This window comes from Ursus maritimus, unplaced genomic scaffold (assembly GCF_017311325.1).
Source record: "Ursus maritimus isolate PB19 unplaced genomic scaffold, ASM1731132v1 scaffold_10, whole genome shotgun sequence".
NCBI lineage: Eukaryota > Metazoa > Chordata > Mammalia > Carnivora > Ursidae > Ursus > Ursus maritimus.
This window is the reverse complement of record NW_024423344.1, coordinates 68347919-68370645: the sequence shown is the minus strand read 5'-3', so window position 1 is coordinate 68370645 and position 22727 is coordinate 68347919. Positions and strand designations below refer to the sequence as shown.

General features: G+C 39.4%; 1 protein-coding gene across 5 annotated transcripts in view; it reads right to left on the bottom strand.

Moving 5' to 3' along the window:
• The window catches only part of CLYBL (citramalyl-CoA lyase), a 246337-nt gene that overhangs the window by 93108 nt on the left and 130502 nt on the right, over positions 1-22727 (bottom strand). For all 5 annotated transcript variants that reach the window (XM_040624175.1, XM_040624181.1, XM_040624164.1 and 2 more), the window contains exon 2: positions 15767-15953. In XM_040624175.1, the coding sequence (XP_040480109.1) occupies positions 15767-15953 (187 nt within the window). The remainder of the gene's footprint in view (positions 1-15766; positions 15954-22727) is intronic.

Genomic DNA, 22727 nt, shown 5'->3' with positions numbered 1-22727 from the left:
AGTAAGGACTATGGGAAAAATGTACTTAAATGGATTAATCCATGTTTACATGTATTAATGCTCCCTTTTCCATCATGCAAATTCAAGTTAAAATGATATTCATTTCTCTCATTTAAAAATAGTTATGGGGGGGGGGGACGCCTGGGTGGCACAGCGGTTAAGCGTCTGTCTTCGGCTCAGGGCGTGATCCTGGCGTGATCCTGGCGTTATGGGATCGAGCCCCACATCAGGCTCCTCTGCTATGAGCCTGCTTCTTCCTCTCCCACTCCCCCTGCTTGTGTTCCCTCTCTCGCTGGCTGTCTCTATCTCTGTCAAATAAACAAATAAAAATCTTAAAAAAAAAAATAGTTATGGGGGAGTCAACTATTTGGTCTGTTAACATTTAAAGAATCTAATTAGGTTCAAATAAAATTCAGAATAGAACACTATATCAAACTTGAGGTAGAGGCTAATATTATATTTTGTTTTACAAAGGGGAGGGCATTTTTTGGAGGGTGGGTGAAGGTAGGGGCAGGCAAAGGGCCCCCAAAATGATCCTGTAGGCCAGTGAGAGTGGTAAGCAGGTTCCCTTTTGTCTTTGGCTCTTCACTTCTATATCATCCTCTCTTCAAAACTGGAGTTGAGTTGGCATTAAAGGGCCTTCTGGGAATGGAAAATTCAAGTGTGGTGAAACAGAGACATATTTCTCTTCCCACCCCCTCCCCCCTTCAGACAGGTGACTCCGGAAGCTTATGGTAGGCCAGATGGGAACAAAGATATGCTGGCAAATATTGTTTCAAGATGAAGGAGAAGAAAACAAGGAGGCTGACATGTAACATATCAACGAATATTCAGGCACTCGGAAGTTGAACATGAATCTCAGGGCAGTCCAACCTCTTTAAAGATGCAAATTGCAGTCAAACACAGAAAACAGTAGGGTTCTGTTTATCCTTTCACAAAGGGTGCAAACTGCTAATCAGGCTCCATTGCTGGGCTGGCCACTTTGTTTATCAATAAACAGGAAGACAGTTAGACTATAATTTTCCTGCCTAGTACTGGTAGCCAAAAGGAAATGCTGGCAGCTTGGTAGTACTGAGTTCCAGTTGCATCAAAACCCAATTATTATTGTAATAATGTATGGGTGTTTGCAAGTTGCACAGGCGCGCTACACATGTCCACAGAATCATGTGAAACATATTGGCAGAGAACAAGCTTGGTGATACGCGGACTAAGGAGAGCTGTCAAAATAGGCCGGTCCTCCAAGAGCTCAGCTGTGGAGTGTTGTTTAAAAACACACACACGCTGGAAAAGAGTTAACATGGCAGATATGGAAATCTCCTACATGTTCATATGACACAACACAAATGTGATTTGACGAAATTCAACAAATAGGCTTCAAAAAGGGAAATTTGGTTGGAATATGCTATAATTGCCACTACAAACTGCTACCACAGAGTACTCATATACCTTCTAAAAAAGGCATTCAGAGTTATTTTCATGTCAATAGGAATTACCTTCTTGAGATACTGTAAAACCCCAAATCTCAAATATAGCACAAGCTCCCAAATAGAACATATAATAAAAGGTCAATCGTGCATGTGTCGAGGTATTCAAATTGTCTAAATCATGACCTTAGGGTTTTGTTTCATTTGTCTGTATAGATGCATCTATAAGAGATTAAGATGCATTCCAAACTTCACATAACTCCCAAGATGGGGCATGACAAATATAAAATACCAAGAGAGTATATTTTCAACATCGTGCTTCTATTTTTTTTCAGATTTTAACAAATTTACAGTGCTTCTATTAATGCTGAAATAGTACATGTGTTAATAACAGTTTTTATATTGCTCACATGTAACTCACTTATTCATCAAATGTTTGCTGAGGACCTACTATGTACCAAGCACTATGGTAAGCTGGGGGGGATACACTGGCACCCTCTACACCTAGTTGAGTCTACCAGGAAAGCAGATGTGGAACAAGTCATTACATTAAGGCATAATGACTGTTATGGTGAAGTAAGTCAGCCACTCTTTTTCTGTGTACCCAATCAGTTTTCAGTGCTGTGTCAGGCTCTCCAAGATGCCAAACCACAGTACCTTCCTGGCAACTTGAGATAGAGAACCACAGCTCACTTCTGCTTGGACAAAACTTGAACAAGTGAAAATTTGGTAAGTTCTGTATGGCTCTGATAATAACTCTCATTAGCAAGTGTAGTGACCACAAGTGAAGCTCTAAGGTATAGAGCTTCCCCACTTATTGGCTGTGTGACCTTGGACAAGTTTGTTAACCTCTCTGTATTACACTCAATGGGAATAACAGCACCTCTTTCATAGAGTTGCTGTGCATATGAAATGAGTGAATCCGTGCAAAGCACTTAGAAGTAGTGCCGGCACACAGGGATATTCTCAATGTTCTTTAATATTGTTCCCACACCACCTTCAGCACCACGGTCAGCTCCAAGGCTCACTCCAATTAGAACAGAGGCCAAAAAGAATGATTGTAGTAACTGCCTTTGGCCCAGAAATGAATCAAAATTCAAAATCCAAGAACACAGGAAGGAGCTGTGATAATGCCCATACCTGCTCTGACCCTAAGAACTGAAGGCTGATATGTGGAATATGTCTCCAGAGGAAATGTGGAAAACCCAGTAACACACAGCTCCTGCCCAGAGAGTGGGAGCTCCTGACCAATGGGAGGTCTTGATCTAGTTCTCCCTAACCTTTTCATAACTTGACTCCAAACTTGGGTGCTTCCTGCCCACTTCAGGCTCCTTTGCTTTGACAGCCTATTTGGAAGTTCTGCCCCTTTATTGGCCCCACTTTTCTACTTTCCTTTTCCTATGCATCTAGTCATCCATAGCTCCAAGAAAGAGAAGCTCTTGACACTCTTGCCTTGTACTAGTTGGGCCAGACCATCAGACTTCTGCTACTATGGAAAGGCAATTAGATAATGTATATGAAAGGCTTAGTAGAATACCCTACTGGGGCTCAATCTGGCTTCATTCTTCTACCCTGGGAGGCTTCAAGAATTCATACTTTACTGGAAAAACTTGAGGCATCTTTGGGAAGCCTACTTTCATCTCAGGCCGGCCCCCTGGCTCATCTTTCTCTCTAGGCTTTTCCTCTTCTGACACATGTCAAGGAAGGTTTTTTTGGTCTAGTTACCTGGAGCTAATCAATTCTTTTCCCAAAAATATGTGCTTCTTAGACTAGATTTGGGTGGAAATTCAGGGGACAACTGTTAACTTTTGTAGGTTAATTTATGACCACTGAATGACTAGCACAATTGCTTCAAACGGGAAAAAGTTGCAAAAACGTATTTGAAACAGATGGCATATCTTTATGAGAAAGGCAGGCTATGCCTTGGGTTAGTTCTTGACTTGACATTTGCCTCTGACAAGCCACACTTTTCTTTTCCCATTAAAACGCCATCTTCTTCAACCTACACAGCAGGTATAGAATAAGAATTAAACTATCATCATCCTGAGAAGCTCTGATGTATTTAAAAATATATGGCATAAGTGTATTATTTCTTTTTTTTTTCCTTTTTTTTTTTTTTTAAGATTTTATTTATTTATTTGACAGAGAGAGACAGGCAGCGAGAGAGGGAACACAAGCAGGAGGAGTGGAAGAGGAAGAAACAGGCTCCCAGCAGAGGAGCCTGATGCGGGGCTTGATCCCAGGACTCTGGGATCACGCCCTGAGCCAAAGGCAGGCTTAATGACTGAGCCACCCAGGCGCCCCAAAAGTGTATTATTTCTTAATCCCTCTCTAGATCAAAATGTTAAATTATGCCTTAAAATATACCTGCTAATTTATTATTGAAAACATGGTGATATCTAATACTTATATATTGTGACCACTAAAATAGGAAAACTTGAAAAATACACTATTCTTCGATACCAAGTATGTTGCACTGCAAAATTTCATGCTGTATCCCCTTCATTTTGGTGGTGGCTACGTGTACTTCATTCTTTAGTGACAGAGATTTAGCAAACTGAAACCTCCTGGGCTTATTTTGTGAAAATCATCTAAGGTCCCTTGATAAAAAAGAAGGGGTTTTAATTGGTTGCTAAATTTGGAATAGGGAAGTTTAATGATTTTCACTATACATTCCAAGTTATTTCTTACTTCATTTTGGAGGAAATGACTATAGTTTCTACTTTTATAAAGTTTCAGCTCATTTAAGCTGGGATCCTTTCTTTTAATCTTAATTTTGAGCTGGAGCTCAAAGATCTGTTCTAGGCTTGGGCTTTCCATAGTCAGGTATATCATATTATAGATCATACTGTCTTACTTAATTGGATTCCTGGGAATTGCAGGAAAAGAAATAACTGGTGATTTGAAGCCTGCATTTCTTTGTAAAGAGATTTTGTTGAGCTCATTAAATGTAAATTGCTGACTATTATGACCCTAATAGAGATATTTGAATCCTTGCATTAAAAAGAACCCTGTTTTGAAGAATAAAACAATGAGGGGAGAAAAGGTCAGGGTTTTTTGGGGGGGAGGTTAAAGCAATTACTCGACAAAAGGGGAAAGGTTATTTAAGGGTATGAATGGATTGATAAAAGACTGAAAACACTTTACTACTTTTATGAAAACCTGGATAGGTTTTTATATCAGAACCTTTAAGGATCAAAAAGACCTTGCAGAGTTCCTAAGCACAGTTCAGCTTTCCATACTGTTCCAAAAAGACTCACAGATACCCCAATTCCTATTGAAGAAATCTCCCAAGCTCTCAAGTCTTTTAATAAAGGCAAGGCCCCTGGGAGAGGAGCCTTCTATCCCAATTTCACACCCCTATTGAAGAGGAGTTAGCTCCCCACGCCCCTGTATACATTTAATCATTCACTGCACATCAGTTAGCTTTCTCCCTGTAGGGAGAATACACCTCACTACTCTACTAATTTATTTCAACCGAAGTAACAGCACAGAGGTATTTAAAATTAAGCTAAATGTATTTGTGTGTGCACATGATAAGTACAAATAGGGGTTTAGTGTCTATGTACTTGTGTGCGTGTGTGCGTGCGTGCGTGTGTGTGTGTATGCAAGAAGCCAAAATGAGAACACAAATTAGAATACATGTGTTCAGGGTAGAAAAGGATCTTCTACCTGTATGACAATTAAAGGCATTACAGAGGAACTCAAGAGTTAACTGTTTAAAATGATGAGTGTCAGGAAGTCATATTCATATTTATCAATTGATAATAAGCCAACGGCCTTGACTGACATTTTGGTGTTTCTTTCTTTCTTTCCTTTTTTTTTTTTAAGAGAGAAGAGAGTACATGCGCATGAGTGGGGAGGAGGGGCAGAGGGAGAGAGAGAATCCCAAGCAGGCTCCATGCCCATCACTGAGCCCAACTTGGGGCTCAATCCCATGACCCTGAGATCATGATATTTGATGTTTCTTAACGAGCAACTCATACTCACAAATGCAATGGCTCCAGAGTTCTGCAGTCTGACAGGTAACAAAGAGTGCTTTTTAAATTATTATTTGTGAAGAATACTTAGAAAGAGACTCACTGTTGGGGATGCAACTGCACTTCCCTTGCCTTTGCAGTGTTGCCTCCAATTGTTGTCTCCTTCACAACCACTACCTTTCTTTAGGCCTCACACGTGTACTGATATTCAAAATGGATAGCGGGAACAGAAGTATTCAAAGAACATGACCTCACAGAATGATCCTATGGGGCTTCTGAAGCACTGGGGGTTGCTTAGAAGGCAAATGGCTCCCTCTTACTTTTTGTGATGGTGGTCCTCCTGGCAGCCCTAGATCCTCTGCCAAGCGAGAAAGTGGTGGGGAAAAGAGCTGTTGTTCCAATCCCCACTAACCAGGGGCTCCCCTCGACACTCTGCTGAGGGAAGCTCTGTGACAGTCCTCCTCCTTCTGTTTCCCATAATGAAGAATGTCATTATAAATGGATCTTTGTCAGGACCCAGACCACAGCCTAGCTCTCCCTTGCACTAACAATTCTCATGGGCCCCAGGCCCTCACAGGCAGATTTGTCTTCCTTCCTCTACCATTTTCCTACTCCCTTTCTGCCAAGAAAGTAAATGCAAAGTAAAATGTATTGCTTAGCTTCTCAAGAAAGATAATCTCTTCTCTGATATACTAAGAAAAAAATACGTAAGATATTCCTAAGATAGTTGTCTCTAGCCCCCTGGTGTTAAGAAATCTGTGAGGGAAGTAGAGAGAAAAAGTGGTATTTTGTCTCTAAAGTCTTTTCTTTATTTGTCCACTATATTAAGAGAAAGGTTAAAAAAAACAGCAAAATTGGCAAACTCCATCGCATTTAGAGCTAAAACCTACCTATGTCAATATATTACCCTGTGAGAGTCAAGAATCGAAGTATGAATCAATACCAGTGACCCTTGGCATTACAAGGAGACTTGAATTAATGCATCAGACCTTTGGCCAGAAGTATAGTTAAGACAATTGCTCTTTAAATGTTTATCGAAAGTCATACAGCACTTACAGAAGGTGATATTGAAGCACAAAGAAGTAGAGTAATTTACCCAAGTTCACACTATTAGGACAAGGTGTTATCAGAATCCACACACAGGCAGCTTGGCTCCAATATCTGTGTTCTTGACCATCAAATAACTTTCCTCTATGTGAAAGAGACATCTTAAGAAACAGACTATCTATTCTAAATTTTCTAAGCTTTATTACTTTAAGAATGATACCACTACTTAAAAAAATATTTCTATAGCACTTGAGAGTTTACAAAGTGCTTTTCTATTTGAGCCTCACAGCTGGTCCTGTGGTGGGCAGTGCAGTTTCATTATCACCTATCTCATACGACACAGAAGGAAAGAGAGGCTCTTGAATTTATAGATTCAAGTTTCCTGGCTAGATAGTGTTAAAATTGGGAAATTTAAATAGGCTTTCTGTGGTGAAGTCCCCTACCCCTTCCACTGAACTGGGTCCCTGGTATCAAATCAAGGTGCCCACAGGTGACATTCCAGATTTTACTACCTTAGGTTCCCATAGAAAAGCCTTCCTTGAGTTACAATTCAAGAATTCTTCCTTTGGCTTCCTGAAGATAAGACCCCTCATGACTATAAACTCCTAACACATCCCACTACTTACAAATCAAATTAGAAGAAAAATGATATTATGTTCATGTAAGTTGCTTTTGTCTTTCAGAAGGGAACTTTCTCTCAGGAGCTATTACAGGGGATCAGAAGACACAAGGAGACATTTTTCCAAGAAGATGAGACATAAAATACTGATGCTTCTGAACATATTTAGAAGAATTTGGATAATTAGTGAAGAGGTAAGTTTTGACTTAGTGACAACTGAATACAAAACAAAGTCAGGAGAAAAAAAAGATAATTATGAACTCCAGGGGAAACAACAGGATGTCAGAGGGAAAAAAGGTAATCAGCTTATTACTACATAGTTAAACTCTAAATAGTTTTTATACTGAATACTAATCTTATCAAAGTTTTATAAAATTTTATTGGATGATTGAGGGATGAAGAAATTCACATATAGTAGTGAGGGTGGTGGTGGGGTAAATCCCATAGCAAGGAGTTAATATCATGCCTGAAATTGAAAAAATAATTCAAGAAGTGTATCACTTAGAGATAGGGGAGTTATTGCCAAAAGAGTAAGCTAGAAGAGATAAAAGGGACTGTGTCTGGAGGGGAGAAATGGAATGATGTTTATGGGCTGCTTTATCTCATAACTACTTGACTCTTTATGTGTAAAAATGAATTTTAGACTATTCTTTTTAAGTTTATTATTAAAAAAATTTTTTTAAAGGATAGGTACTTTACTTTGGCAATATGGCAAACCACATTCTCTAAAGGACCATCCAACCATAACATGGATACATTTCAACATAAGTACTTTTTATTGCATTGCTGGGTTCTTAAGAACATAAAGGAATTTTCCAGAGGCCAACATAAAACAATAACAACAACGTAAAATGGAGTTGACTTCTAATTTATGAAGGGTCAGAAAAATAAGAAAGCTTGGAACTAAATACCTGTATCAGACCTGCTATCAGGACCCTAAGTCTGAGATCAGCGCAAAGCTGGAGGAAAACAAATTGAGACTCCAAATTAGTAATATCCCTGACTCCCAGCAAAAGCAGACACAAATTCTTAGAGGTAAACCTTCCCATTCTAGGCCTTTGGGATTCCCAAGAATTAATTCCAATCAATATGGGTTCACATCATGAGTGCTGGTCAGTGAACAACAAAAAGTGATTTAAAAGCAAAAATAATTGAAATTGGGGGCGCCGGGCTGGCTTAGTCGGTAGAGCATCTGACTCTTTATTTCAGAGTCATGAGTTCAAGCCCCATGTTGGGCGTGGAGTCTGTTTAAAAAAAAAAAGAAAAGAAAGAAAAAGAAATAACTGAAATTGTCAGATTCAGAATTGACCAAGTAGATATGAAAAAAGTCAAAGAGAACTTCTAGATATAAAAAATATAACAATTAAAATAAAAAGCTCAGAGGATGGATGAAACAGATTAAACACAACTGAAGAGAATGAGAAAAGTGTTGGCCTCATATGAAAAACTAACCAGCAGTGTAGCACAGATAGACAAGATGAAAGGAAATGTGAAAAGATACTAAGAGACGGGGAAGATAGAATGAACAGCTCCTAAATAGGTCTACTTGTCATCTCTGAAGGAAAGAATAGAAAGAATGGATTAGAAGCGACATGTGAATTGCTAATGGTAGAAATTTTATAGAACTGATAAAGACATGAATCCACAAATATACGAAAAGTACCTTATACTAAGTAAAGGAAGGAAAACGAGAAAGAAGGGGAGGAGGAATAAGCCAACACCTAGTCAATATTTTCTTAAGATTTTATTTCTTTATCTATTTGAGAGAGAGAGAGAGAGAGAGAGTGTGTGTGTGTGTGTGTGTGTGTGTGTGTGTGTGAGTGGGGTGGGGTGGGGAGAGGCAGAGGGAGAGGGAGAAAGAGAATCTCAAGCAGACTCCCCGCTGAGTGTGGAGCCTGACATAGGGCTAATTCTCATGACCTTGAGATCATGACCTGAGATGAAATCAAGAGTCAGATGCTTAACCAACTGAGCCACCAATGTGCCCCAACACTTAGTCAACATTTTACTGAAACTTCAGTACACCAAAGACAAGATCTTAAAAGCAGCCAAAGAAGAAAAGGCAAGTAACCTTGTTTGTAGACTGACAATAGAGTTCCCATTAGCAATAATAGAAACCAGAAGACAATGAAGTAATATCTTCAGAGTTCTGAGAGAAAATAGATTTCACTCAGATTTCTCTACCTAGCCAAACAACAAAGACATTTTCAAACAAATAAAAACTGTGAGAGTTCTCCACCAACGAAACTTTGCTATACAGGAAACTCTGAAGAAGGCACATAAGAAGAGAGAAAGATGACCCTAGAATGAAGGTCTGAGATGTAAAAGAAGAAATAATAAGCAAGTTAAAGAAGTGATACAATATGTAGGTTAATCTAAATAAATACTGTATATGTAAAATAATGATAGCAATAATACAAAATTTGTGAGATTACAAAGAGATCATTGAAATACTAGGCAAAAATAACATCAATTACAAGAGAGAGGATTGGATTTAAAGTTTTCTAAACTTCTGTATTGTCCAGGAAGAGGGTGAAGATTAATTTTAGGCTTTGTTAAGTATACTGGTAAAATTTCAAGCGTAACCAATAAAAGTTAGAAATACAGTCATAGCTTCTAAACTAAGAGAGGAAAACAGGGACTAAGAAAACAAAACAAGAAAGTCAAATAATCTTTAAAAGGCAGGAAAGATGAGGGAAAAAAAACCCAAACAAACCCATAGAAAGACGAGAAAAATAGGGCAAATAATAACGGTATATTTAAATCTAAATTCATCAGTAATTACATTAGAAGTAAATGGGGCGCCTGGCTGGCTCAGTTGGTGAAAGATGCGACTCTTGATCTTGGGGTTGTGTAGAGATTACTTAAACATAAAGATAAAAATAAAAAGTAAGTGGATTAATGTTCCAGTTAGAAGACAGAGACTGTCCACATAGGTATAAAAATTTTAAAAACAATAGGAAACATATGTAAAACATAAAGATATGGAAAAGTTGAAAGCAAAAGGCTAAAAACAATATACTGGGCAGATGCTAACCAAAAGGAAGCTGGTATATTCATATCAGACCACAGAAACTTTAAAGTAAAAACATTTTAGGGCATAATAATAAATGATTCAATATACAAGGAAGATATAATAATTCTGAATTTGTAGACACCCAATAAAATAGGTTCAAACTATCAGCAGCAAAAATTGATAGAACTACAGGGAAAATTGGCAAATTATCCACTAAATTTCAACTAGCCTCTCAATTACTGATATATCAAAGAGATAAAAATCAGAAAAGATTTGGGTATTTGAATAATATAATTAACAAGTTTGGTCTAATGGAAAAATATACAGAACTCTGGTCTAGTAAACAGAAATTACACATTCTTCTTTTTTTAAAAAATTTTATTTATTTATTTGACAGCGGGAGACGCAGTGAGAGAGCACAAGCAGGGGGAGTGGTAGAGGGAGAAGCAGGCTTCCCGCCGAGAAGGGAGCCCAATGCGGGGCTGGATCCCAGAATGCTGGGATCATGACCTGAGCCGAAGGCAGACGCTTAACGACTGAGCCACCGAGGCGCCCCAGAAACTACACTTTCTTCTTAATCACACATGAAACATTTACAAGGATGGCTCATATAAAGCAGAACTCAACACATTTCTAAAAATCAGCATTATTCAGATCACATTCTCTAACCATCATGCAACCAAGATAGAGGTCAGCAATAAAAGAATAAATAAAAAATCTCTCATATGCTTGAAAATTTAAAAATTCTAAGGCTCTGCGACTTACTCGAACTGTGGTCTACAGACCACTCTGGTCCACAATTTCTGGTCCATAAACCATGACACTGGGAGGTATGTATGAAATAGGGAGTATGAATTTAGAAACTTTTCTATAGTAATTGACATTGTTGTGACAGCCAAGCAGTGTTTAATTTTTTTAGCAATTCTTTTTTTTTTGTATTTTATAAAAGTATCAGTCAACAATAGATTAGAAATGTTAAAAAAACAAAATAAAGTAACAACAAATAAAAATAACCAAATTGGTTCTTTACCACAGAGAGTTTGGGATGCACTCTTTAGTAGCTCCTGTATCAAGCAAGAGATCAAAATGGAAATTAAAAAATACTTAGAACCTGGGAACCTGGGTGGCTCAGTCAGTTAAGCATGCAACTTGTGATTTTGGCTCAGGTCATGACCTCATGGGTTGTGAGATGGAGCCGCACCTCACCCTCCTCATCAGGCTCCTCACTCAGCAGAAGTCTGGCTGGGATTCTCTATCTCCTTCTGCCCTTCCCCCAACTCATGCACGCACGCACTCGTTCTCTCTCTCAAATAAATAAATAAATAAATAAATAAATAAATAAATCTTAAAAAAAAATACTTAGAACCAAATGAGAATAAAAAATACATGTTCTGGGGCGCCTGGGTGGCACAGCAGTTAACCGTCTGCCTTCGGCTCAGGGTGTGATCCCGGTGTTATGGGATCGGGCCCCACATCAGGCTCCTCCGCTATGAGCCTGCTTCTTCCTCTCCCACTCCCCCTGCTTGTTTTCCCTCTCTCGCTGGCTGTCTGTATCTCTGTCAAATAAATAAATAAAATTAAAAAAAAAAATCTTAAAAAAAAGAAAAATACATGTTCTTATAGACCTATCTGCTTGGATTATAACTTCTTACTTTTTGCCTGTCTCATCACCAGCCTTTAAGTCCTCCACGTTGGGGACCATACAATCATCTTTGTTCCCCTCCTTCTTGCCACAGTGCCTGGTTGAGTAGACATTCAATGTTTATTTAGATACTGAGTGTCTAAATTTACATATTTAAGCTTAAATATTAAATAAATTTAAATATTTACTTAAATATTTACTCAACTAAAATAGCAGCCCTGGAATCCTCTATTTATTCTACTCCTACTTTCTTGGCCTCACCCAAGTGTCATGGAGATTCACCAGAAATCTGCATTACTTGGCTTATTTTCACTGTGTCCCAGCAAGCAGTGGCTTATGCAGTCCTGTATCTCCTCATGCATTTAACAACGAAAAGAAAAAGGTAAGAGGGGAGTGGAGACAGTTTTTTCATCATCCATACTTGGGAAGGTGAGCTGGTAGTGCCATCCTTGACATGAAGGAGCTACTTAAACACAAACTGGATTAGCAGGACAGGATTAGAGCATGCTGGAAGGTATTATACACTTATAAACTGCTCTGTGGAAACTCCTATTGTTTTCATTATAAACCCATACTCCACAGTGTCAATCAAATGAAATATTGAATTAGTCTACTAATAAAAAAGAAATAAAATGAGATACAAAATGAAGCAACTTAAGTTTTAGTAGTGCCAAGAAAGTTGATTAGACAATAATAGTTGAGTTTAGCAAACTATAATTAGAACATCTGAAATGAGTTTTAATACGGATTTCTTCTTAAGAAATAAACTCCCTAAAAATGGTCTCTACTCCATCTTGTTCATCGAGAAGACTAATATCCAATAAGAAATATGATTAAGGGACGCCTGGGTAGCGCAGTCGTTGGGCGTCTGCCTTCGGCTCAGGGCGTGATCCCGGCGTTCCGGGATCGAGTCCCACATCGGGCTCCTCCGCTGGGAGCCTGCTTCTTCCTCTCCCACTCCCCCTGCTTGTGTCCCCTCTCTCTCTGGCTGTCTCTATCTCTGTCAAATAAATAAATAAAATCTTAAAAAAAAAAAAAGAAATATGATTAAAAGGTGACTTCAACAAAGAAAAAAAGAATATATGTGCAATATGTGAGAAGTTTCAGATGTATCCGGACATTTCAAATGAGTTGAAGTCCCTAGGTCTAAACAGATTACAATCCCAAGACACAAAAAGAATTTGTAGAGGAGAACACGGAGCTCCCATTACCTTCAAGAAACCATGGAATACACAAAGGTGACAAAAGATAAAGAGAAGCCAAGGTACAAACTTACCAAGAAAGGGGGAAAAGTTTAATTATGGGATTATGCAGAGAGGTGAACTTGAGGCTGATTCCTAGCAAAAATTCTAGGAGATTCGAATCTTGGTTCTATATTTAATGGCACTGTGACCTTGGACATATCTCAAAACTGCTGTATTAAATGAGGTTACATGTAAAAAGTATTTTATATAGCACCTCCTACATAGAAAACTCTTGGTAAATGGTAACTGTTACTATTTTTCTATCTCCAGCACTTCAAAATGAAGATGGTAACAACTAGGTACTGATATGGGTTCTTTAAGATCAAGTCTCGTCTGCTTAACCTGTCTTTCTGGCAAGGTGTAAGTGCAGGGGGAGAAGGTATTTCTAGGTAGGTAAATTGGGATGGTATCTTTGTTTTGAAATGGCATTAGAAAAAAAATCTCTTGTAATATCCTCATGAAAAGATGGATTTTAGGAGCGTTAGATGACTGAATAACCATACTCACAGTATTGATTCATTAACTGACCTCTCCATGCCTCAGTTCTATCTGTAGAAACAGTATAATAGTACCTCGCTTGGTTGTTATGCAAAATTAAAGCCCTTAAAACAGTGCCTGGCATTTAGTCAGCACTTTACAAATAAAACATAACAGAAGCTTCTAGTTGCATGCTTGTGCAATACCTGGCTCCAACCTCTTCAACTTTTAAATGAGAAACTGGTTAAATTTTCATATGATATGCTGGTCAAATTCTCAAATGCTAATGATGAATGATGAAATCAAAATCCAGAAAGACCTTGATAGGTAAGGGCTATGAAATAAAATATATGAGATAAAATTAGTTCCTGGATAGAGATTTCAAGAAAAATTTTTTTACAAGTCCAGCAATTAATGGGAAGTTTAACTGCGCTAAGAGAACTGGAGTGTCCTGATGAAGACACTGTTTGGATATAAACATAAAGATGGCAGGCAGAGCTGGCCCATCATGAATTCTTCCTTCCCCTTCCCTTCCTTAGCTTCCCTGTAAGTGGAGGTAGTAGGATGAGCTTGAGAACACGGGTGAACAGTAAGGAAATGTGAGGCGAGAATGGACCATATTTCCAACTTATCTGGGTGGCAAGAAACATCCTCTGGCGAATATGGGAAGATAGCCTCAAGATTTGTGGAGAAATATAATTAGAAGTTTATCAGGGTACCTAATGGCTCACTGTGCTACATGCTAAAATAAATTCCCCTCTAATCACGATTACTACAGGATTTATCTAATCTATTTCCTATAGGAAATCAAGCTACTCTCAGGCATTTTATCAAACTTTTTCCTCATAATAATCCCTGTCCCTGACAAAAGAAGATTTTGTCATCCCACAGTATAGATAAGAAATTGAGGCAAAGAAGTAAAGTGAATTGCCCTGGGTCACAAAGAACTGAAATTACAATTTAGTATCTAATCTTAGAGTGCACTACATGAGTTTTGGAAGGGAGCATACTGGAAGCACATTATATCCTTCAAGAAAAGGCCTATTTACCTTAATCTCTGGGAAAAAGATTAATTGTATTTTCCTTGGGGCATGCCAAAGATGTTGAGGAGACGCTTTAGATTCCACATGCTTATTCTAATCCTTTTCCAAATACTTGGAAAGTCTTAATTTGACCATTAGGAAGATGCTGGAAGTTAACTTTTTCTTTTTTAATTAAGGCAAATATTTGTTTGCTAGACTCTCCAAGGAAAGCAATTAATCGAGAAAGCTGTACAGTACAGCCATGCTATTTCAGATCACTTAAGACAAGAAAGTGTCCAAATAGGCATAAATCCAGGTGGTCAGCTCTCTCTGTCCCCCAGCCCCACAATCTATTCCCAGACAACCTCACTGTCTAGGGACTAGGTAGAGAAAGGTCAAGTAAAAACATGTTTTTAACTTAAAAAGTTCCATGAAAACATAAATTATTGTTAGAATGATTTACACATAATTATTTCACCTACTTACTGAACAAATCCATCCTCACTTATAAAAACCTGGAAAATGAAGTTAAGCAAACTAAATGAAACAAAAAGCACCCATTATGCCACCACCCAGTAAGAACCTCTTGCACCTGTTGGCAATGGGATATTTCTTAAGGCTCAGTTCTATGGTCAGGCCATGAGGAAATCAGCCAAAAGCTGCAACCCTAAGGTTCTGCAGGTAGTTTCCCTTAAATTAAGTAGGAAAAATGGTGACTTATTCATAGAAGTCTATCTTTTATTTTCTTGGCACTTGTTCCAGAAGAGATAAAGCCATTTCTCTATATTAAAAAGAAATAAATTCCTGAGGCACCTGGGTGGCTCAGTCAGTTGAGCGTCTGACTCTTGGTTTCAGCTCAGGTCTTGATCTCAGGGTAGTGAGTTCAAGCCCTGCATTGGGCTCCAGTGTGGAGCCTACTTAAAAAAAAGAAATAAATTCCTAGTTGCATCTTACTGGCCTAAAAAATTTACACCACAATTCCTGGATTAACTCATTTACCCAAACTGATAAATTGCATAGCCAAAATGGATTGAGTGCCTATCTCTTTATTAATATATCCACATAGTCACATATACTGAATGTCATGATTTTAAGTATATTCTGGTTGGGTTCTTCCTTTCTCTTGGAGAAAAGAGACACATTTGGAACCCATAGGAAGGCTGGGTCAAGAATATATTAGTAATTACAAAAGGTGCGTATGGTAGAATCTTTTCAACTAGTGAGCGATGTTACCAAGATAGAACCAAATTTCAATCCATTCTTTTTCCTGTTCTAAGGAAAAATCATGCTATTACCTTTTTGTTCATAGCCACACCATCCTCGCAGTCAAGCACTGCACAATCTACGTTCAGGGAGGGAATCTTCCTTATTTTCTTTTCATCATTTCCAGGTACGTAGAGCACTGCCCTCCGGGGAATGTACCTGTGATTGGATGAGGAACTATATCCAAGCCTGGGCACATCAGCTGCCAAAAATGGTTTCCTGCAGGAGACAGAATTGGGGTTAGTCTAGAATAGAATCTATTTACAAATTTTGAAAAACCTTATTTTAATGCAAAATTAAAATAGAAAACATGATAATCTATTTTAATTTCAGCAGATCACAATCACATATAACAACCAGGAAAACAATAATAACAGAAGTAACCAAGAAACAAAATGTCATTTTGGCTAAAGTTTAAAAATATGTAGCACTGTTTACTGAGGCAACCTTCACACAAAAGAAGGAGTGTGTACCTATTTCATCTTGGAAAAACACTTATGGTATTAATATATTATCCAGACAGTATCCATGGACAAAAAGGAAAGAAATTTGTATCCAGAAGTATCCATAACTATCTACAATTATATGAAAATAGAAGCAAAAAATAAACAACCTATGTAAGTCTATGGCCCTCTCCTTGCCAATGAGTCTAAAGTAGGCAAATAACTGACCCAAGTTCAATTTTAACGACAGACAAGGATGGTTGGCTACTTCGTAAGTGAGCAGAAAGAATAACAAATGGAAAAGATCATTACTAGCTCTGGAATGGTGGGCAACTTCATTACTGAAAACTTCAGATTCTTCATCGATAAAAATAATACTAATTTTGCAGGCTGTTGAGAGGATTCAGTAAAAGAAAAGGCGGCACATGAAGTGCTCAGCGAGAGCCTGGCAGATGTGGTGGTGGGCATACCACGAGTACAGACTGCTGTTATTCTTAGTGGAGAAACTAGCTGTCAGTACCCCCTGCCTGCTTCTGACCCCTGCTCTCTTCCTTCCATTTCCTCCTGGACTCAGTTTAACCTCCTGTGGAAGTAAGAGGAGTTGGCTAGAACCTTGTTTGCCTCATTACAGCCCTCACCCTTAACCTGGTCCATAATTTGGTGCCGGGAAAACTATGGTTTAGCCCATAATATTGGTAAAGGAGGGTGAGATCAGGGCCAGCTACATAATTTGTGGGCCCAGAGTAAAACGAAAATATAGACCCTTGTTCAAAATCTATTAGAAATTTTAAGGCGGTGACAGAAGAACATCAACCAAGCACTAGACCCTTCTAAGCACAGAGCCGTGTGTGACTGTTCAGGTCATATATCTATGAAGCCAGCCCTCCCCATAATTGACAAGCTATATGTTATGAAGCGCCCAGTTAAGGAAGGGTTAAGGCCACAGCAAGTCAGAAACACCCTAATGTTTTACTCTGCCCCTAGTAAATAGCATCATCCTTTCCAAAAATGTATCAGCTGTACTTTTCATGAAAGCCCTTTTTGGAAGCTATCCTAAGTTAATGCCATCAAATATTTTGCATGGTTGTAACATTTTGCCATGATTCGTGTGCCTTGTGACAATGAATCTCAAGAAAAAGCATTCACTCTTTGGCGGCCTACCAATTTTGTGTGTGGCCCCTCATTTGTTCTTGGAGCCAACCTTAATATACTATAAAACTTGAGTCTGAGTCTTATTTTCCTACGCCATAAGCATTGTGCTACATAAGGTATGATCAGATACAGATGGATTTTAAAAGTGTACACATCTTGGGGCACCTGGGTGGCTCAGTTGGTTGGGCACCCGACTCTTGGTTTCAGCTCAGGTCATGATCTTGGGGTTGTGAGATCAAGCCCCAAGTTGGGCTCCACACTTAGTGGGAAGTCTGCTTGGGATTCTCTCTCTCTCTCCCTCTGCCCCTCCTGTGTGCCTTCTCTCTCTCTTTCTCACTCTTTTTCTGAAATAAATAAAATCTTTGAAAAGGTATATATGTTTTACAAGACATTTTAATATAAAATATATTATGAAAAAAACATATATTATGGTCTGCTAATTGAAGAATAACTGAAATATCTGTCATCGTTTTGCACTGACTGGAAATACTTGGTTTATCTTTAAAAATGATACATAGCATCATCTTTAAACTCCTACAGCATTTATCACTCCAAACTGCATTTATCACTGCAAACCAGAACCAGCAAAGGACTGTTTGATATCAAGGCTGCTATCGAGGATAAAGTACTGCTATCAAGGCTAAAGTTAATCAAGGTGGCAGATGCATTCTGGAAAGGCAACTAATGATACAAATCAAAAGACTTAAAAAGTTTCCTACTTTTTGGCCCAGTAATTTCAAGTTATTGATGAAATTCTTTTTGGGAATTGTTGTAGACTGAATGTTTGTGTTTCCCTAAAATTCATATGTTGAAACGTAATCCCTAGTGTATTTGGAGGTTGGGCCTTTGCGAGGTGATTAAATCTTGAGGGTTTTTATCCTTAGAAAAAAGGCCCCAGAGAGCTCCCTGCCCCCTTTTGCCATGTGAGGACATGGTGAAAAGACTGACGTCTACAACCAGGAAGTGAGTCCTCATGAGACAGCAAATCTGTCGGAGCCTTGATCTTGGACTTCCCAGCCTCCAGAACTGTGAGAAATAAATTTCTGTTGTTTATAGGTTACCCAGTCTACGGTATCCTGCTATAGCATCTGGAACAAACTAATAGACAGAATCTTAAGAAAATAATTAGAAATAAGACTAGATATGTAGATATTAAGAAACTAGATATTAAGAAACTGAAAACAACTTTTAGGTCAACAGTAGGATGAATTATAGGACATTCAAGAAATATAATGTTATTGTTAAGAATTATGTTTATAAAAATATTTAATGTTAAGATAATTACTCTTGTTTTTAGACAGAGGATATAACATTATATATGCAGTAACATCTTAACTTTGAAAAAAATGCAAGGGAAAATATCTGAAAGGAAATACACCAAAATGTTATTAGGGATGCCCCTGAACTATAGAATTTGGGATTAAGATTTTCCTGCCTCTGCACATTTTTTCCCTATTTTGCATATATACTAGAAAAAGCATCATTTTTTTAAATTCCTTTTTTTTTAAAGTTTTATTTAATTAAGTAATCTCTACACCCAACGTGGGGCTCTAACTCACGAGTCTGAGATCAAGAGTCACATGTTCTTCCAAGCCAACCAGGAGCTCCTTTAAAAAATTCCTTTTCCAACTGGCTTAAAACAGGTCAATAGAACCATTCAAAAGGTCTCAAGTAGCAGCATAACATAGTAGAAAATGTTAAAATGGACTATATGCAATTTGGGATATCTGACCATTTTTGACCTATGAAAATGGTAATTTTATATGGTTCAACCCAATACTGTGATTGGCATTCAGAAGATGGGATAAGAAGCAAGACGCCATGTCACTCCAAGTGTTAATTTCCTCTTCAGTGAGAAGCAACATATAGCCACCTCATACAGGGGAGAGCTCACCACAAGCAGTAAAGCATCATGCACTTAGTTACTATGATTATCTGAACCTTGTCACCCATGTGTGATGCTAGTCAGCACAGCCCTGCATCAGGAATCTTGTCTCCAGCACCGTGAACTAGATCCTGAGCCCTTTGAGGGAGAGCAAGGCCTATATCTCCTCCACACTGCTCAGCACAGGGCCTCACACATAAGAGGTACAGCATTCCTGTTGCCTTATCACCTTAAAAAGCCAGCAATTCAGAGGTAGTAATGTAGGACGGATCTGCAACCACACTGTCCTTATTCTTCTTGTGAAGAGTCAAGTTTTGGTGGGGATTATAGGGAGGAGGTCATTTTTATTCCCTCTCTCCTATACCATCCTGGACCCTTTAATCTGCCCCACAGTCTGTTGCTCCTTCTCCATGTTTATCCCCTCCTTTCCATAAACACAGTGTTTACATCCTAGCTTATTTAGGGCCTCATTAACCTAGACCTAGATGACTATGGAAGCCTCTTGTTGATCCTGCTTTCCACTATGTTCTTTCATTTGTTTGTTCATTCATTCACTCATTCAGCAAGCACTGAGTAAGCACCTACCGAGAGACCTACACTGGGTCTCCACTAGCACGTCAGGTCCTTTTGTGTAAATAAGAAAAAATGGCCCCCTCACACCTCCCAGCAGGTAGAAGGGCAAAAAGACACCTTCTACTCCTGAAGCAGTATGCTTTGGTGAGTGGAGATGAGCTGAAGCTCAGCCTCTCTGTAGGCGCCCCTGATCAGGCCATACCCCCACACAACTGCATGCAGTGGCCCTGACCCACACTGTGCTGAGCGCTGTGGGGAAGTGGCACAAAAGAAACAGGACATGCCTGGAAGGTCCAGGGAAGAACACCCAAAGGATGGCCTGCAAGCAGCTCAGGAAGGCTAAAGGGCATACATAATGAAGCTCCAGGGAAAAAGATCAAAGGCACAAAACTGTTTGGAATAATGAAAAGAAGAAAGGTGTCGAGGGAGTTTGGGCTTCAGGTTTTGCAGACTCTGAGGTCCAGGAGGGGGCTGTCTCTGGGCGGGTGGCAGAAGCCCATCCCGGCTTCCCCAAGCCTCCCTCCTCCCTGTACTACTGCTGTATCCTTTCTTTCCTCCATCTCCGGCTGTTTCAAAATCTGTTCCATACTTGAGTTGTGCTCAGCACTGACTACTGCGTATGAATACAACTGCAGTAAGTGACAAGAGCTAACTTATCTTATGTTTGGAGTTAGGGCCTCTTGATAGTCAACATGTAAATGTATTCAAACAATACGCAAAACAGGGGCTTAAGAGGAGTTGAAAAAAATCTGGTAGCCTTATGGTGAGTTCTCTCTACAGAGGGACCTTCTTTTGGATATAAGATATCCCCCAGCAGGTCTAGGGGCTCCTCTGGTCAGAAGGGGACCCTCTCAACCTTGTTTTGGTTTTCTCCTTTTCCTCCCCCACTTGATAAACCAGTTATACAGCTGGAGGTACCCCTAATGCTGCAGGGGTTTTCCACCTGGGATCCACCTGGGATTCAATATAACCATCACTCGGGGAGCTTTTAAGAATGGTCAAGAGTGCCTGGGTGGCTCATTCGGTTGAGCATCGACTCTTGATTTTGGCTCAAGTCATGGTCTCAGGATCCAGCCCTTCATCAGGCTCCGTGCTCAGCAGGGAGTCTGCTCAGATTCTCTCTCTTCCTCTCCCTCTGCCCCTCCCCCGCTCAAGCGCATGCATGTGCGCACGCTCGCTCTCTCCATTAAATAAATAAAATCTAAAAAAAAAAAAAAAAGGTCAAAATCAAAACCACAATGAGATATCACCTCACACCAGTCAGAATGGCTAAAGTTAACGAGTCGAGAAATAACAATAAAGTTGGCAAGGATGCAGAGAAAGGGGAACCCTCTCACACTGCTGGTGGGAATGCAAGCTGGTACAGCCACTCTGGGAAACAATATGGAGGTTCCTCAAAAAGTTAAGAATAGAGCTACCCTATAACCCAGCAATGGCACTACTAGGTATTTACCCCAAAGATGCAAATGTAGTGATCCGAAGGGGCAGCTGCACCCCAATGTTTATAGCAGCAATGTCCACAATAGCCAAATTATGGAAAGAGCCCGGATGTCCATTGACAGATGAATGGATAAAGAAGATGTGGTATATATACACAATGGAATATTACTCAGTCATCAAAAATGAAATCTTGCCATTTGCAACATCATGGATGGAACTAGTCAGTATTATGCTAAGCAAAATAAGTCAATCAGAGAAAAACAATTATCATATGATTTCACTCATACGTGGAATTTAAGAAACAAAACAGAGGATCATAGGGGAAGGGAGGGAAAAATAAACAAGACAAAATCAGAGAGGGAGACAAACCATAAGAGACTTTTTTTTTTTAAGATTTTATTTATTTATTTGACAGAGAGAGAGAGACAGCCAGGGAGAGAGGGAACACAAGCAGGGGGAGTGGGAGAGGAAGAAGCAGGCTCCCAGTGGAGCAGGGAGCCCAATGTGGGGCTCGATCCCAGAACTCCGGGATCACGCCCTGAGCTAAAGGCAGACGCTTAATGACTGAGCCACCCAGGTGCTCCCAGGAAACAAACTGAGGATTGCTGAAGGGGAAGGGGGTGGGGAGAGGGGGTAACTGGGTGATAGGCATTAAAGAGGGCACGTGATGTAATGAGCACTGGGTGTTACTTACAACTGATGAATCACTGAACTCTACCTCTGAAACTATATACTATATGTTAATTAACTGAATTTAAATTAAATTAAATTAAACAACAATAACAACAAAACTAAAGGTCAAATTCTGGATCCCATCCACTGTAATCAAATGCAATTCATCAGTAATAGAGCCAGGCTCTCTCAAATATACATATTTGAGCTAAGTGCTTGCCACTCATGTGTTGCTGGATGCTGATGGCAGCTGAGGGTGGGGGGAGCTGGAATGGGAGTGGTGATGGGGGAGTACAAGTGATGAAACTGGGGGAAGATTCTGCCTGGCCCCCAACTCTTTAGGAATTTTGACTTGTGGGGCGCTTGGGTGGCTCAGTCGTCAAGTGTCTGCCTTCAGCTCAGGGCGTGATCCCAGAGTCCTGGGATCGAGCCCCGCCTCGGGCTCCTCTGCTGGGAGCCTGTTTCTTCCTCTCCCACTCCCCGTTTGTGTTCCCTCTTTCTCTGGCTGTCTCTATCACTGTCAAATAAATAAATAAAATCCTTAATTAAAAAAAAAAAGGAATTTCTATTTGTCCTCAGTGCAATGCAGCGAGGGACAGTGCCCCAAGATGAGCAACACTGTACTCTTACTGAGTAGTTTCTCATGACCCATGAGCCCTGAAGTAACAAAATCAGCGGAGTTTTGCTACAGCTAATACTATTCTGGATTCAGGTATACTGCTGAATCTTATCTGCTCATATTTTCCAAGGAGTTTACCCCTACTTGGAGCCAATTTAACTCAAATTTATAGTTTTCACAGAAATCACACAGCCATCTGAATAGATGCA